General features: G+C 46.7%; 1 protein-coding gene across 2 annotated transcripts in view; it reads left to right on the top strand.

The window, feature by feature from the left end:
- The first annotated feature begins 719 nt into the window (after positions 1-719).
- The window catches only part of TEAD2 (TEA domain transcription factor 2), a 58978-nt gene continuing 41531 nt past the window's right edge, over positions 720-18166 (top strand). For both annotated transcript variants that reach the window (XM_075605536.1, XM_075605535.1), the window contains exon 1: positions 720-996. In XM_075605536.1, coding sequence (XP_075461651.1) covers positions 795-996 — 202 coding nt within the window. In that variant the 5' untranslated portion in view covers positions 720-794. The remainder of the gene's footprint in view (positions 997-18166) is intronic.

The raw sequence follows: 18166 nt of genomic DNA, 5'->3' as shown, positions 1-18166 counted from the left end.
AGTTTATGTAAATAGTTTTCTGCTTAGCAATAATAGAACTTCGAAATATCTTACACTTCTCTCCAAAGACTCCAAACCAAACTGCTATGTGCTTTATCGCTTCAAAGCTCAGGAATACAATATGAACCATTTTTTGTAACAAAATATAAAATGTCCCGGTAACCAAAGTCTTTCTGGCTACTTTTTTTTTTTTTTTTTTAATCTCTAGTCCTTTCTGAAGATTAAATTGCCTGTGGGTGATCTTTGCACCATTTGTTGTGTAGAAGGGTGTTCCTTATTTCCCATTTGGCCCCTGGTGTCACACTTCCACATCTCCGATATCACCTCCCGTCTGTGGATTACCTTCTAATTTATTTCTTCCTTAATAACTACTCCCAGAACATTATTTGTCATGTGCGTTTCTTATTTTCCGGTTGCCATTTGAGCCGAAGTGTCTTCTTTGCTACTTGTCTAAACTTTATGTAGCTTGTATTGGAGGGATTTTATATGTTTAAGCATTATTTGGCCTAGATTTACTAAAAGGTGTCAAGCTTTAGCACACCTTAACGTCCATTTAAATGAATGGGTGTTAAGGTCCATTAAACCGTAGCACCCCTTAGTGAATTTGTGCCTGTATCTCGCAGTACTTGAAAGCATATTGTTGGTCAATGGAAAGAGAGGGTAAGTAGTTTAGTGATATTTTCCTACTTTAAAATCTGTATTTTCTGTCGTGTTTTCCAGCATTTGCTGTGTCCTCTTCCACGGATTGAGGCTTGGAGGAGCCTCTCCATTCCCTCCTGTACCTTACACTAAGGATGGATCCCAATGGGTGGAGTGAGGCCGGCAGCCCCGGTGAGAGCACAGGCGATTTGGGAGACTCTATGGAGAAGAGCCTGGACAATGATGCAGAAGGCGTGTGGAGTCCTGACATAGAACAGAGCTTTCAGGAAGCCTTGGCCATTTATCCACCATGTGGGAGACGCAAAATTATCTTATCTGATGAAGGCAAGATGTATGGTGAGTTTTCTAAATGCAGATGCAATCGTTCTAATGACCTTGGTCTTCAATACATGAAGTCACCCTCTAATAGCATTATTTTATGCCTCAAGCAAGTTGCAGGACATATTTTATATATTTGTTACAAATCTGGTTACGTTTGTCGTGTAAAATGCAACTGTAATGTCAATAAAATCCTGGAAGATCCAAGACTAATGTTAAAATGCTACGAATAATGTTAAAATGCTTAGATTAATGCTAGAATGCCAAACCAGTGTTAGAATGTTATGGTTTAAGTATTCTAAATCACAGGCCTAACTGATACACTGGTAGGACTGTCTTACTTTATTTTGTACCAATACATTCCTTTATATATGTACCCAGCACTACATATAGAATTATGTAGACACAAGTTTCTGCCCTTCAGGTTTACAGTTCATAACGTTAATGCCTGAGGCACACCAATCTATAATGACTTGCCCAAGGCCACAGGGAGCTGATGCTGGGATTCGACCCAGTGTTTGCAGCACCATTAAACCACTTGTTCTCCCTTGCAGTATGATGCACAATCTTCCAGCCTTGTGACTTGAAGCCTGCGTCTGTGTTTAAGATGGTAGGATTATGGTACACTTTTTTTTTTCCCCCTCTCCTAGTGAGTCACAGTTTGTAGACCATACCAGAGGGTGGTCCATAACTGGAAACCTTTTGGGGAGGCGAAGTTTTGAGGTCTCTTGGGGAAGTTTTATGGTGTGTTGTCAGGCAATAAAGCCCAGGAGTTTGTGATTTCATTTATAGCTGTCCTGGGGCTTTGTTAATGATTCTCCCATCCCTGACAGGCCATGAGATGAGTTGATTTTTATTTAAGAAGAAACAGTTAGTTAAAACATTTGGGAGGAGTATGTTTTCTGTATAGAGACTTTTGTTGCCCTTGCATTAAATGGTATACACACATACTTATCAAAGATGCATACTAAATGGTCTCTGTCATCTGACTGTCCTCTTCCTAGCAATTTGTCCTCTTCTGTCTTGTTCTTTTTTTACTATCCACTGATTATAGTACGGGGGAAAGGGCTACATATTTGTACAGATGATTTGTAGACATGCTCCCCTGGACATTTCCTAACATATTAGAAATTGCACTTTTTGGGGTGAAACCACAATCTACATCTTCCATGTTTTGCTGTACAGAATTTGTATTGCTCAGTGCAGGATGGCCAGTATTAGGAAAGACGATGATGGGATATAGGGTGATCACAGCTTTCATTCACCTCGAGTAGCCTGCAGTTCAGTGAGTATTCAGATAAATATGCATTGCAGGCCCTTTATGTACCCAGACAATACAGGGATAATTCTCTATAGGGAATTGGCACTGTTGATAGTCTAAGTTGATCTGTGTTTGGCATTAAGGTGAAGGAATTTTTTTTTGCAGGCTCATATGTATACACAGCCTTTTATTTTATCTGTCTCCGACTCTTCCTTGCAGTTTGTACCTCATTATCTAACATGCTCTCTGCTTTTATTGCGGTACTCTCAATTTCTGAAACAAACTTTACTGTTGCTCATTCTTTCCCTTTCACTGACCATACTCTGTATTCTGGGGAGGTCCTCCTGACCCCTCCCTCACTCTTCTATTCTCAAACATATTGCCTTTCCTCTTTGTTACACTGGAAGTATGTTTGGGGCCTTTTCTGTCTCTTGTCTTTCTCTGAAGTCTTGCAGAACTTTATCTTATCCTTTCAATCACAGTTTCCTTACATCCCAGAAGTTTTGCTGGTTCATTCTTCATTGGCCCCTTTCTCTGACAACACCGCTCCTTATCTGTCAATTACTTAGTCTCCAGTTTTGACTTCATTTACAGGATGGGAGCCTTATCTAGGATCCCCCCCCGCGCCCCCTCCCTCTTAATGTACATGGGCAGACCTGTTGCTTTGCCTCTGTCTGGTCTGGTAACCTCCCTCCAACTGGCATAGATGTGCCCTGCACTGAAGATTGTGTTTAGTGGTGTCTGGCAGGGAGAGGCCCGGAGTTAGCTTTTGTTGTGTAATACCCTAAGTCTTTCTCCTCCTACCCTTTCGCTCCCTCTCTCTGCCTTTCTAGGGGGTCGGTGATTCCAGTAAATCAAGCCTCTGCAAGGTCACATGGAAAGAAGACACCAGCCGGAGGGAGGGGGAGGGGAGTCAGACTGGAAGAGAGAGGAAGGTGGGTGGGGGGGAGGAGGGTAGATGAAATCTGATCCAGGGCTCTGCCTGGTAGGACAAGCTCCACTGTGTTTGGAGGGATAGGTGGGGGGAGAAGCTGTCTGCAACACAGCACAGCATAAACAGGCATGATCTATTACAGCACAGCCCTGTGATGAAGGCTCTCACCACAGCATTAACTCTCCGAGTACCAGATCAGCCTGTATCTCACTGGCACTGAAGAGGAGTGAACTTCATGTGGTCTTGGTGGACCTGTCCCATTTCCCCTCCTCACATTCCCTTGTCACTTACTAAGAATAAAAATACCACTTGCACTCTCACATTTCTCAAGACAGGTCCACAAACCTGCCTTTCCCCATATTCCCTCAGCATACAGTGCTTCCACTGCAGCCAAGGATTCTGGGTAATGACATACAAATGAACGTTCAGTGTGCAACTAATTAATAATTGTAACATGAACACCTATAAGCTTATGCCTGCCGTATTACACAGCTTTTCAGCACAGCCAGGGTTAAAGAAGTGTATAGCCAGTAAACCTGCTCACAGACAGCTGTTTTGAACTTTCGGGTCATTATCATATCTTGGGTCTGGTTGTTACTTACTAAAGAAAAATAACATTAAGATCTCACATTTTCTCCCTAGTAGGTTGCAGGATGGTTGGGGGGGTGGGAGGGGGGATATATTTAACTCTTTAGCTGGAGTAAGCTGGAAAGGAACTTTGTTAGGGTCCGTACAGGTCCGTAGGAAAGCAAAAAGGTCAGAAATAAATGAATCAGCATTAAAATAACATTTTAATCACTGACGTTATGATTATTTCTTCTAGTACTATACTATATTTTTAATATATGAATTGCTCATATTCTTCCCTGTTCATGGTTGTCCACCTATTCTTTGCTGGCCTGTAGACTGTATAACAGGGGTAGCTAACTCAAGAGCTACCAACAGGTAAGGTTTTCAGGAGATTCCTGCTTCAGCACAGGTGGTGCAGTCTACAACTGAGCCACTGATTGAGCCACCTGTTCCGAAGCAGGGATATCCTGAAAACCTGACCTGTTGGTAGCTCTTGAGGACTGGAGTTGACTACTCCTGCAGTGTATCCTTTCATGTCACAGAGCAGGGTTTGACATACTTAGCGGCATGGCCCAATGGTAGCAAAGTGATTAAAATATATAGAATTTTTATTACTGCATTCAGGTAGATGTTTTTCAAGTATTGAATATATATATATATAGCACGGCCCTGAGGAAGGTCTCTCTGTGGGACCGAAACGTTGGCTTACGTGTATTTCATGTTGTGAATATAGATTTTTGGATTAACCCCGTGCGGTCTGCTGTCTCTTTACTGGTCTTTGGATTGGTTCGTATCATACTTATTCTCTATGGGACTAGCATCTGCTATTACAACCTTTTCTACTACAGTGTGCTGACTGACCTTCATGTGTATATATATATATATATATATATATATATATATAATTTTTATTACTGCATTCAGGTAGATATTTTTCAAGTATTGAATAAGCTCCTATTCCGCATCACATATGTTAATGCAAAAGAGCATGCTTTCTTAGTATCCTCCAATGTTAGAGACTGTATCACTATATTAATGGTATAAATGGTTAAGCACCAACACATAACAAAATGTGTTCTGTATCAGTGTGCCCAGTATTTATGGTATCTTAAAGAAAAAAGAAAACCTAGTTTAAGAATCACGATTAAGCATTTTAAGGATATTCCTTCGAGCTCTTTACTGACTGGAAGCGTCTTTGATTTTTGACCAATTGTATAACAAGACTCAGGGCCACAAACGGAAATCTTGGGCCCCAGGATAAATTAAAGGAGCAGCCACCCCCCCTTAATCCTAACCCCCTTATGCACAGGGGTTCAGTGAGGGGGGAGAACCAGATATGGGCCTGGGGAGTTGGGAAGGAGAGAAGGGCTGGGAGGGGGTAGTTCTGGACCTGGGGGGGGAGAAAGGGGAGAGATTTAGAGGAGGTGAGAAAGGAGGGGAAAAAGAAATGGGGGAGACAAAAGAGAGGGGAGAGAGTGAGGAATAAGGAAGGGGGGCGGGGTGAGAGACAGAAGGGGGAGAGAGGGAGGAGAGGAGCATAGCTGCTACCCTGGAGGATTGAGGGGTCCTGTTAGAGGCCTATGCAGGGGGGCCTGCAGAGCTGCTTGCTGGAGGGTGCCCACAGAGGTGCCTGTCAGGGAAGCCTTTCACCTGCCTGCAGAATGCTGGCTCAGACAGGCACCTCCAAGGTCAGCCTCCAGCAGGCCCCCTCTGCAACACCTGCAGGCCACCTCTGCAAGGTATTTATGTATGTATCTATGTATTGTATGTCTTTATTTATATAGCGCCAAAAGTGTACTTGGCACTCCACAAAGAATACAGTACAGGGAATTATAATAATACAATAAGTGCAGCAAAATCAGACAATAGGAAAGGAAATGCCTGCCCCGAAGAACTTACAATCTAAGTGGTATGTTGGGAGACTTAGGGGCCTATGCAGAGAGCAGCGCTTTTTAAAATTGGAGAGGGGAATAAAAAGTAGGTTTAATGGAGAGTTTTATTCTCCATATGCAGAAATGGGCGAAATCCGCTATTTTTAGCATTACTGCATGTGGAGAATTGTAAATGAGGAGATGCGCGCAGCTGAAAGGGAAAAAAAAAATCGCGCATTTTTTTTCCCCCCTATAGCCGGCGAGCTCCTGCTTCTTGCCAACTTTAGTCGGCGGAGAAAATTGAAGAATCGCGCCAAAAACAGCCGCTAGATGGCGAGCGCGCCTTTCTGAATTCGAATATTTTTCAGACTGGCGAGATGTAGTTTCTCGCCAGCCGCGCGGCGAGATTTTCAAATAGAAAAAAAAAATGGCGCGTTTTTCCTACCTCGCCATTTTCAGCTGTTTTTTGCGCGATTTTCTCCGGAAAATGCCGAGATTGTAAATAGCGCTGCTCTCTGCATGAGGCCTCGGTCCCGCTGCGCTCGTTGGCGCGGGCGGCAATGTAGCGAGTTCCCCACCAGCAGGGGAATCCTCGCAAGCCGGTCCCGGTCCCCCCTGGCGGCACAGCTGACTACACGCTGTGGCGCGTCAGCCGCTAGGAGACACAAGAGAATGGTGTTTCCTAGCGTTGACGCGTCACGTGGTGTGGCTGTGAGCCAATGGGGAGGGGAGGCTTCGGGAGGAGGAGAGGCTTCGGGGAGCGGGGAGGAGTGTGGAGTGAAAGCAGGTGAGTGCCTGTCTGTGTGTGTGTCTGAGTGCGTGCGTGCCTGTCTGTGTGTGTGTGTGTATGTCTGTGCCTGAGTGCCTGCCTCTGTCTGTGTGTGTGTGTGAGTGCGTGAGTGCCTGCATGTGTGTGCGCGCGTGTGTGTGTATGAGTGCGTGAGTGCCTGCCTGTGTGTGTGTGTGTGTGTGTGTGTATGTGTTTATGTATGAGTGCTCCAGCCCGAGTCCGTGGAGGGAGGGGGGGGGGGGGGGTAGAGTAGCGGGTCCCTCCTGCAGCCCGTGGAGGGAGGGGGGGGAGAGTAGCAGCTCCCTCCTGCAGTCCGTGGAGGGAGGGGGGGGGAGAGTAGCGGGTCCCTCCTGCAGCCAGTGGAGAGAGTGGGGGGAGAGTAGCAGCTCCCTCCTGCAGTCCGTGGAGGGAGGGGGGGGGAGAGTAGCGGGTCCCTCCTGCAGCCAGTGGAGAGAGTGGGGGAGAGTAGCAGCTCCCTCCTGCAGTCCGGGGAGGGGGGGGGGGGGAGAGTAGCGGGTCCCTCCTGCAGCCAGTGGAGAGAGTGGGGGGAGAGTAGCAGCTCCCTCCTGCAGTCTGGGGAGGGGGGGGGAGAGTAGCGGGTCCCTCCTGCAGCCCGTGGAGGGAGTGGGGGGAGAGTAGCAGCTCCCTCTTGCAGTCCGTGGAGGGAGGGGGGGGGAGAGTAGCGGGTCCCTCCGCTCAAGCCACGCCCCCCCCCCCTGTCAAACCTCCCACCTCCCGCTCCCTACAGACCGCATATCGCGGTCTGTGTATCTCAGCGCACCGCCTGTCAGCAGTGCGGGTGCGCTGACTCTGGGAGCGGGGCCTTAGCCTGAGGCCCTTAGAGACAGCAGGTGAGGGAATAAGTGCTGTAGGTGGCAGTGCTTGCCTACAATGGTTAGTAGGAGTGACTGTGGGTGTGGGACAGCAGCCATGAGTGCAGGCTATTGGGATGCTTATTTTGTGGGGCGAGTTTCAAGGTTAGTTAGTATTAAATCAGATCGGTTAACACCATTAGCAGGGGAAGAGATGGCAGGGAGGCGTGGGTGAGAGTAGGTGTGTATATGGCTATGTTCAGGATTAGGAGAGATAATAATATGTTCTTGTATAGCCCTGTTAGTTTTACGTAGTGCTTTACAGAGACATTTTGCAGGCACAGGTCCCTGCCCCGTAGAGCTTACAATCTTATGTTTTTGGTGCCTGAGGCACAGGGAGATAAAGTCACGAGTCACAAGGAGCCAACACCGGGAATTGAACCAGGCTCCCCTGCTTCAAACTCTGTGCCAGTCAATGGGGCCTATGCAGAGAGCAGCGCTAGAATAAATTGGAGAGTTTAAGAAAAAGTAGCTTTAATGGAGAGTTTTTTTCTCCATATGCAGAAAGGGCATAAAACTGCATTTAGAATCCTGTCTGCATATGGAGAGTTTCAACCGGCGATATGAGCGCTGTTGAAACTTTTGGGAAAAAAATCGCGTTTTTTTTTTTTCTCCCCCACCGGCCGCCGAGCTCCAGCTTCTTGCTGGCGAAGCAAAATGTTGAAAATCGCGCCATTTTTTTGGCGCGAACAGCCACTAGATGGCGTTCGCGCCTCTCTGAATACGGCCGTTTTGAACACTGGAGAGATTTAGGTTCTCTCCAGCCGCGCGGCGAAATTTGTAAAGAAAAAAAAAATGGCGCTTTTTAATAAACTCTCCATTACCTGCCTTTTTCAAGCTATACTTAGCCAAAAAATGCCGCTTTACCTGCTAGCGCTGCTCTCTGCATGAGGCCCAATGTCTTTACTCACTGAGCCACTCCTCCCCATATCCCCAGCAGCAGGGAGTAGATAAAGGGTGTGAATAGAGGATTTGTGGGGGTGCTTTGTATTGAGGTGTAAAGAAGTTTTTGGAAAAGAGGTGTATAAATAATGGTACAGTGTATGGGCACATGCATAGGTGGAGGGGAGGAGAGATGAAGAAATGTAGATAGGAGAGGTGTGGGGAAGTTGGAGAGAACAGAAATGTTTACAAATGAGTGAGAAAACAGTAAACAGAAAAAGCAATAGTGAGGGCATAGTGATGTGCAGGAGGAGAGACTTCCCAGGTATTGGAAGATAGGAAGAGTGCAAATTATCACAGCATTTAGAAAGTCAATTTCTCACAGTTGCAGAGTTGCAGAGTTGTTGCTGTTGTTGTTGTTGTTTTGGTACAGAGTCCAGGTCTTCATTTATTCTTCACCTCCAAGTCTAACTCCAATATTAACTCCCCAAACACTATGTGTGATATTTAAGATGTTACACATACAGGTTTGCCGGTTTACTGAGCAGGCCCAGGACAGGAGTCCCGGCTGACCCTTCTGCAAATGTATCCCTGTGATTTACTTTCAAAATGTATATAGTATAATTATTTAAGATATATTTAGCCATGAGAAATGCTGAGATTGACGTTTTGTTTTCATACAATTCTGATACTGATTCTGATATCATATATACAGAGTGATCTATAGCAGTGGTGCTCAAGTCCAGTTCTCAAGACCTTTGTAACCATGTATCTGTCATCATAACTCTGTGCCCAGGAAATACTTGCTCAATGTATTACTTCCTGGTAAAACATTTTATAAATAATAACAGGTTGAGCCACCTGTGCTGAAGCTGGGATATCCTTAAAACCCAACCTGTTGGGTGGGGGTCGGGGGTCTTGAAGACAGGAGTTGAGCACCACGGATCTATAGAAAGTCAATAGTTACAATTCCAAACTTGTTAATATGGAGATATCTCCCTTCACCCACCTCCCCCCTGTCCACCCAGATATCTGCAGAATTAGGTAGTAAGCCCCTCTGCTGTCAGAGGAGCCAGCAAAGTATTGTGTTGGTGGCCCCTTTGGCAGCAATAGGGTAAAAGCATATACTGCCTGGATGGAATACATATCCTTGATGAACCTTTCCCCTGTGAGTCACAAATTAGGATTACGACATGTGACCATGATGAGATTCCTATCTATTATCGATTTTGAGAGCAATTGACAGCCAAATGTGTTTCCATGACCAGTTCTCCATGGGATGAGATGAGATGCTAGGAATTCGAGCATACCCAGCCACATTCGCTCAGATTCACAGCATTGCTTTAGGGTTGGAAGCACATGTGGCTTCCAGATGAGACCTTCGTCTGAGAGACTGCATATGGAAGGGTCGGGAGATGGATGGGGACAGGGGGGAATAGCACGGTTCATTCACTGATGGATCCATGTTGGTTTTGGGTGCACGCAACACTATGCCTTTTGAAAGTAGATTTATTTGATTTTGTTTTTTATCCTACCTATCTTTTTATATTTTATTTTTATTACACTTGAAATGGACAATTGTGTGCATCAGAAGAGTTGAGAAAGAAGCAATGCGTGCAAGCCCCTGGCTATAAAGTGTTAAGTAGACGCAGATCACCGAACTTGATTACTGGCCCATGCAATCTGTTTCTTGTTCCACCCAAACGACCTGGTGGCTTATTGTGAGAGACAAGGATCTTTTCCTGACATAGTTATTTTGGAGGCCTTCTGAAGTGAAACATTTGTAATGCTTGCATAGAATTAGGCCTGGTTACCATAGTGCAGAGTACATGAAATTGGTTACCACCAATAAATGGTTACTTTTCTCTCCAAACTAAATGTGATTAGTCTCATCCAGCTACAGTGCTCAGTAATGTTGACTCTGATGTTAAATAAAACAATAAAATGCCCACATGGTCCCCCATCATCTACAATGGTTTCTTGTGAGTTCATTAAGTCTTTTGAGTCTCAAACGTCTGAGCAACAGTTGCAACCCATAGCATCTTTCTTACCCCTTTATTCCACGTACATTACTTGGAATGGTCTTGCTGACATTGTATTGGAATTGATGATGTTAAGTGGCCCCTTCTGGGACCAAAGTGAACTAATAGCAGTGGCATGTTTGTTAGGTTTAAAAAAGAAGTGTTTGTGTGTGTGTATATATATATATATATATATATATGTATATGTGTGTGTGTAGTATATAAATATATATATATATATATATATATAATTATATATATATATGTATGTATATGTGTGTATATATGTATACCAGTATGTTATGTATATAAACTGTATGTATATGTATTTTCAAGTTTTATTTTTTTAATCCATACAAAATGACCGACATTCTGTGGCCATGATAATCAAATAAGATGCAGGGGAAGATAAGCTCCTTCCATTTTTTTTTGTCCACTTTAAGTGGTTTTTAAATGTATTATCACATAACTTTCCACTATCTTTGAGCCTACAGGACCCAACTCTTTCCTCTGTCCTCTCTCTCTATATTATATTATATAATATATATATATTTTTATATATATGTATATATTTATGTATTCTTATAGTTTCTTTAAAGGACAGATTGTAATGCAGAAGAAGCTTCTTTTCCCTGTTAGCCGTGTGTGTCTTGTAACCTTTGCTCATCACAGGGGTTTGGTTAACATGAAAGGCTCTTGAGTGGTGATGGTAACCAAACTTGTTTGGCTTCTCTGATCTCCTACTTTTCAAATGTGATTGGCGATTACTCAGGCTTTGAGGTTTACAGCACTGTAATGAGATTCTGTAGGTGACCTTAAACTCTATAATCCTTTTGCTGCCAGTGAGGCTTTTCTGGCAGCAAAATGGTTACATTTTGCATTTGTTTTTTTAAATAAAATCTGTGCTCTTGCACATGTTGGATGTCAATTCCACCCTGGTCTTGTTAGTTGTGTCTATATAGATTATGATTTCTGTCTTTTTTATATTGTAAACTTCTGTCCGTAACGTCGAACAGTAACTACATAAAAATACCTCTACGAGTTATTAGGGTTGGCAGGTGGCTTGTCCAAAAATACTGGACACAATGCTAAAATATGCGAGATCCCCCTCCCCCCATACATATAAAAATACACCACAACATATAAATATACACCACAACCCCCCACTACATATAAAAATATACCCCCCCACTACATATAAATATACACCACAACCCCCCACTACATATAAATATACACCAAAACCCCCCACTACATATAAATATACACCACAACCCCCCACTACATATAAATATACACCACAACCCCCCACTACATATAAATATACACCAAAACCCCCCACTACATATAAATATACACCACAACCCCCCACTACATATAAATATACACCACAACCCCCCACTACATATAAAAATATACCCCCCGACTACATATAAAAATATACCCCAACCACCCCACTGCATATAAAAATATACCCCCCACTACATATAAAAATACACCCCAACCCCCCACTACATATAAAAATATACAAAACAGAAAGTGAATCCCTGCGCTTCTTCCTTTGGGAGAACAGCAATACATATAAAAAATACCACAACCCCCCCCAATACATGAAAAAAAAAATACCATAACCCCCCCCCCAATACATATAAAAAATACACACCCAATACATATAAAAATCAGACTTACCTTGGGGATGGTCTCAGGTCAGGCCCGGTGGCTGCGGGGGGCCAGTGGCTGCGAGATGGGGGGTGAACCGGTGGCTTAGGGTGAGATGGTGGATGCGGGAGGGCTGGTGGCTTCAGGGGGGGGGTGTTTGGGAGCCTTTGGTTTCAGAGTGAGGGGGTGGTGAGTCATTGGCTGCGGGTGGGCCGGTGGCTGCGGGGAGGGCGTTGCTGCGTGGGGGCTGGTGGCTGCAAAGGGGGGACGTTTCTGCGGGAGGGCCGGTGGCTGCTGGGACTGGGGCCGGTCGCTGTGCGGGGTGCCGTTTCTGTGGGAGGGCCGGTGGCTACAGGGGGGGGGGGAGGGAGGCGGCGGGAGGTCACAGCACTTGCTGCCGGTCCCGGCTCTCCCCCGCTGCAGGCGTCTCCCTCACTGTGTGTGCCACACCGAGGTGCAGGATGCTGATGTCACGTGCGCCGGCGCACCGGAAGGTTAGCCCAGCTGACGTCAGAGAGACCCGGCGTGCGCGTCAGCAGCAGACACCTCGTGGGACAGACAGTGAGGGGGAAGCCTGCAGCGGGGGAGAGCCGGGACCGGCAGCAAGTGCTGTGACCTCCCGCCGGGTGCCCGCAGCCACCCTGCGTTCGGAGAGAGGTAATACCGGACACATACATGCGGTATTACCTTTAATTTTATACTGGACGCAGGGGCAAAATACCGGGCTGTCCGGTTCAAAACCGGACACCTGGCAACCCTACGAGTCATAGGGTTAAACCTAAGGAACTAACCAAATTTGCTCCACTGACTCACATGTAGAAGTCACTAATTATGCTAGGGCTGCCTTCTTCATAGTAATTGGCGTGTTATAGCAATCTTTGAGTTAATGATAAAAACATATGAGTGGAGTTACAGTAGTGAGCAGCCAAGAAGTGGGACTCACTGCACCATTACTGGGAACCATTATATCACATGTACACTCCCCCTCGTTGTGTTTTGACACATGCACTTACAGCATTGCAATAAACATGCTGTGCACTCAAAGCCATTAACTCCTACAGTTCTGGATATAACTCGGTCTTTAATAACCCTAAATACCCCAGCCTTCGCAAGACCATTATTATGAAGTGCTGGCAATAGGAAAAGACGAGATGGGAACTTGTATGGAGACTTTGGGCATTGCTTTATTTTACTGTGTCTCCGTAGCTAAACATTGAGACTGCAAGCTCTTTGGCTCAGGATTCCAGTTATTTTGTTATGCTAACACTTAAATAAAGAATTGAAGTATAATACTGTGTGTGTATATGTATGCATGTATTTCTGTGTGTGTATATAATAAAGAATATCACTTGTGAGCACATCCACATGTCTTAGACATGTCTGCAACCCTGCCTTTCACCATTATCACCTAGCATACAGCGCTTCCACTACAGCAAGGGATTCTAGGAAAGGAGCGGCACAGTGAGTAAAGACACTGACTGGCACTGAGTTTGAAGCACCGGCTCCTTGTGACCTTGGGCAAGTCACTTTATCTCCCTGTGCCTCAGGCACCAAAAAACATAGATTGTAAACTCCACGGGGCAGGGACCTGTGTCTGCAAAATGTCTCTGTAAAGCGCTGCGTACAATTAGCAGCGCTATACAAGAACATGCTATTATTATTATTGAAAATTGCAAAGCCAGTACACCAACCTCACACTGATGAGATCCACAAGGTCGAAACAGCTGTCTGTGAGTGGTTTGACTGACTTTGCATCTAATCCCATGCTGTGCTTAAAAGCTGCGTGAACAGCAAGCATTTGCTTATAAGGGTTCCATGTAAAAATGGATTTCTGGCAAAAGGTGACACACCGTGTGCTCATTTGCATGTCAGAATCCCTTGCTGCAGTGGAAGCACTGTATGTTAGGGGATAATAGTGAAAGGCAAGGTTGCAGACCTGCCTAAGACGTGAATGTGCTCACAAGTGATATTCTTTATTGGCTATATGCTAACGGTGGAGGTTTTTTGTCACCTTTTTCGCCCACCCTAACTTAAAATGTGTATATATCTATATACACATCATTGTCAGTCTTTGTCGATTCACTGCCAGATGAAGGCCTCCCAAATGATCTTCCAGGTACTGCGGTTGCAAGCCTCTCATCTCCACTACGCTCCATCACATTCCTTAGTTTCCTCCTCTCATCTTACTTTTGATCTTCATCTGGTTGTATTGATATACGGAGGAAACCAGTGAAGTACATGCAGTCCTCGTTTTACAACGCTTCGCTTTACAACGAATGGCTTATCCAACGCTATGCAATGCATACCTATGTTCATTTTTACAACGCCAAAACGGCTTATCCAACGCTCTTACGACGCTTTGCAACGTTGTGTATGTGTGTATATATGTACACATTCACATAAACAACGTTGCAAAGCGTCGTAAGAGCGTATATATATAATATTATACTATATAATATTATATTATACTATATAATATATTATGTATTATGTTATATTATATATATATAATACAGTATATACACTATATAATTTATGTGTGTGCTGAATATCTTGTTGCCTGCATAAAATATTTGGTGTATTTTAGTGTTAAAAATGCCTTCAGGAACGGAACCTTTCATTTAAACAGTGTTCCTATGGGAAAACGTGTTTCGCTTTACAACGTTTCGCTGTCCAACGCCATTTTGAGTAACACATTGTGTCGGATAACCGAGGACTGCCTGTATCATGTCTGTCCAACAATGGTCATTTCTTCTCGCGATATGTTGTCTCTTAATTTCACAAGAGTGAAGAAATGTTATATATTGTGTACTATAGCAGCGGTGCGCAATCTGTGGGGCGCGACCCCCAGGGGGGGCGCGAGACTGCCGACGGGGGGCGCGGGGTTTACAGAGGCCCCGCGCGCTTCCCGAAGGCACTTAAATTAAGTGCCGGGGGAGCTGCAGGGCCTCTGTAAACCATACTTACCCGTGGCTCCGGCGGCTTCCTCCCGGCGTCGCCATGGCAACGCGGCGTCAAAATGACGCTGCGAGGTCATGTGACGTCACGTTGCTATGGCAACGTGACGTCATTACGCCGGAGCGCGGGTAAGTTGGGGTTGGGGGGGGCGCGGGAGCGAGGGGACAGCCGTCAGGGGGGCGCAGGGAAAAAAGTTTGCGCCCCCCTGTACTATAGCATCGCTAAAACCATGTACTGCATGTGAATGGACTCCTGGCTGTCTCCCCCGTCTTCATCATTGTAATTATTATTATGACAAGTTCCAGTGAAACTTCTGCAGTTGCGCACACACCCATCACATTTGACATCACTGACATACATCCCTCCCGGGTGCTTTGTTCGCTAAAAAAGCCAGAACTGGCTGTGCAAACAAGGAAGTTTTAGGACGTCACCTCTTCCAGTTCTTATCCTCTCCTTCTTCTGGCGTTTGTGCATGCCTGCTAAATAAACTATACCCGATCTTTCCCCCACTTCAGTATGCATTTGTGTTTTCATTATCTATTTAATCCTCCTTCCCCCCCCCCCCACTCCTCATCCTCCTCCCCCCCCCCCCACTCCTCCTCCTCCCCCCCCACTCCTCCTCCTCCTCCCTCCTCCGCTCACTGTCACATGTCAGCAGAGCCGCAATGAAAATTCTAGACACACCCTGAAGCTGGCAGGTGCTGTCTTCAAACTGTTAAGCCCATGAATGCACAAGCAGTGACCTTTGACTCTGAAAGCAGCTGTCATGCCTTGCTATAGTTTCCTTTAACGCCAAGGCATGTCTCTGTGCTTGTACTTCACTCCTTTTTTTTTTTTTTTCCCTCTCCTCTTCTTCCCCCCACTCCTCCATCCCTCCTCGCGCCAATTTATTTCCATCCACTGTCTTCTTTAACCTACTTCTCCCAACTGGGACGTTCGGAACTTAAACTCCTTCTGCGCTGGATCAGCCAGCAAGACAAAGCAGAGATCCCAGGGGATCCCCAGAGCTATTTTCAGTTCCGGGGATCCCCTGCGCCCCGAGATACTTACTCCGTGAAGTTTCCAGTATTGCCACCTGGTTTTTAAAGGGGATTTAACTGGCCGTTCCACTAGAAAGATTTAAACTTGACAACCGAGAAAAAATTGCCGTAAATTAAAGTGGGGGGGGAATAAAAAAGTGGGGGTGGGGGATGGGGTTGTTGCTTTAAAGCCTTTATGATAAAAGCACCAGATCTGTTACCACAGATTTTTCCCCTCAATATTTACTTATTCATTTGTGTAACTTCTGTACTTTTTCATGCATTACAGAGCATTTGTTATAGGTGATTTTTAGGTTTTCACTAGGAAAGTTTATTTCCCTCCGGTCTCTGCGGAAAATCCATCTAATTATTGATCAAAAATCAATGCTCCCCACCAGCTCTGAATATAGACGCTCAGGGGGAAGCACAAGGGGGCGTGACCGCAGTGTCGCAGGGCGGTGCTGTGATGTCGCAGGACACTTTCCTGATGCAACAGGAAGTTTGTTTGGATTGGTATTTAGGTAGAGAAGCAAGAAAGGGATAACCCTCATCCCCAATGTGATATGAACTTTATTTCACAAAGCGCTTTTCTCCCAATGGGACTCCGCGCTTCACAATTACAGCATAGTGCGCAGTATGCAGCACATAGGAAGTTTTACAGACACAGGTCCCTGCCCCGTGGAGCTTAGTCTATGATTTTGGTGCCTGAGACACAGGCAGATAAAGTGACTTGCCCAAGAACACAAGGAGCTGACACCAGGAATTGAACCAGGTTCCTCTGATGCAAACTCAGTGTCATTGTTCTCAGTCAAGTGTCCTTATTGGCTGAGCCGCTCCTTCTCACTTCTCTATAGTGGAACTTTGTCATTGCATGATCCTATCCTGAATATTTGCTCTGTTACACAGGTGCAATCTCCACCCCCTCCCCTTCCCTCGCCCTAATATGTTTCTTTCTTTCTTTTGATTATTTCTTGTATATTTTGATAAGGAAGGGACGAAGGGTGCTCTGTTTTTATTAAAATCAGGATTTACTTTTGAAGTAAAATTTTATTTGAAAGAGTTGCTGATCTTTTGAGATAAATTTGTTCGACCATTGCTTCAGTTCTGGTCCCGGCCAGCGTGGAACTTGTCCCGGGTGATTGAGAGTCTCAAACGGCCATGATGTTCTATCCCATATCCCCAGCGATTGTCAATTTATCACTCGTCTTAAAGCAGCAATACAGGTTTTGTTGTTTTTTTTTTTTAATTACAGGATTGAAGCAGGGGGTCTCCGGAGCTGAACTGTGTTAATATCAGCTGCGCCCTCCCCCCCCATCCCCCCCATCCTCTACCGGGGGAGAATGGGGAGAGGGTGGGGGGGGGGAGAATGGGGAGAGGGTGGGGGGGGGGAGAATGGGGAGAGGGTGGGGGGGTGAGAATGGGGAGAGGGTGGGGGGGGGGAGAATGGGGAGAGGGTGGGGGGGAGAATGGGGAGAGGGTGGGGGGGGGAGAATGGGGAGAGGGTGGGGGGGGGGGAGAATGGGGAGAGGGTGGGGGGGGGGAGAATGGGGAGAGGGTGGGGGGGGGGAGAATGGGAGAGGGTGGGGGGGGAGAATGGAGAATGGGAGAGGGTGGGGGGTGAGAATGGGGAGAGGGTGGGGGGGGGGAGAATGGGGAGAGGGTGGGGGGGTGAGAATGGGGAGAGGGTGGGGGGGGTGAGAATGGGGAGAGGGTGGGGGGGGGGAGAATGGGGAGAGGGTGGGGGGGGGGAGAATGTGGAGAGGGTGGGGGGGGGGAGAATGGGGAGAGGGTGGGGGGGGGGAGAACGGGGAGAGGGTGGGGGGGGGAGAATGGGGAGAGGGTGGGGGGGGGAGAATGGGGAGAGGGTGGGGGGGGGAGAATGGGGAGAGGGTGGGGGGGTGAGAATGGGGAGAGGGTGGGGGGGGGGAGAATGGGGAGAGGGTGGGGGGGGAGAATGGGGAGAGGGTGGGGGGGGGGGAGAATGGGGAGAGGGTGGGGGGGGGGAGAATGGGGAGAGGGTGGGGGGGGGAGAATGGGGAGAGGGTGGGGGGGGGAGAATGGGGAGAGGGTGGGGGGGGGGAGAATGGGGAGAGGGTGGGGGGGGGAGAATGGGAGAGGGTGGGGGGGGAGATGGGGAGAGGGTGGGGGGGGGGAGAATGGGGAGAGGGTGGGGGGGAGAATGGGGAGAGGGTGGGGGGGGGAGAATGGGGAGAGGGTGGGGGGGGGAGAATGGGGAGAGGGTGGGGGGGGGGAGAATGGGGAGAGGGTGGGGGGGGGGAGAATGGGGAGAGGGTGGGGGGGGAGAATGGGGAGAGGGTGGGGGGGGGGGGAGAATGGGGAGAGGGTGGGGG

Source organism: Ascaphus truei, chromosome 6 (genome assembly GCF_040206685.1).
Source record: "Ascaphus truei isolate aAscTru1 chromosome 6, aAscTru1.hap1, whole genome shotgun sequence".
In the NCBI taxonomy this organism is placed as follows: Eukaryota; Metazoa; Chordata; class Amphibia; order Anura; family Ascaphidae; genus Ascaphus; species Ascaphus truei.
This window is presented reverse-complemented; position numbering and strand designations above follow the sequence as displayed.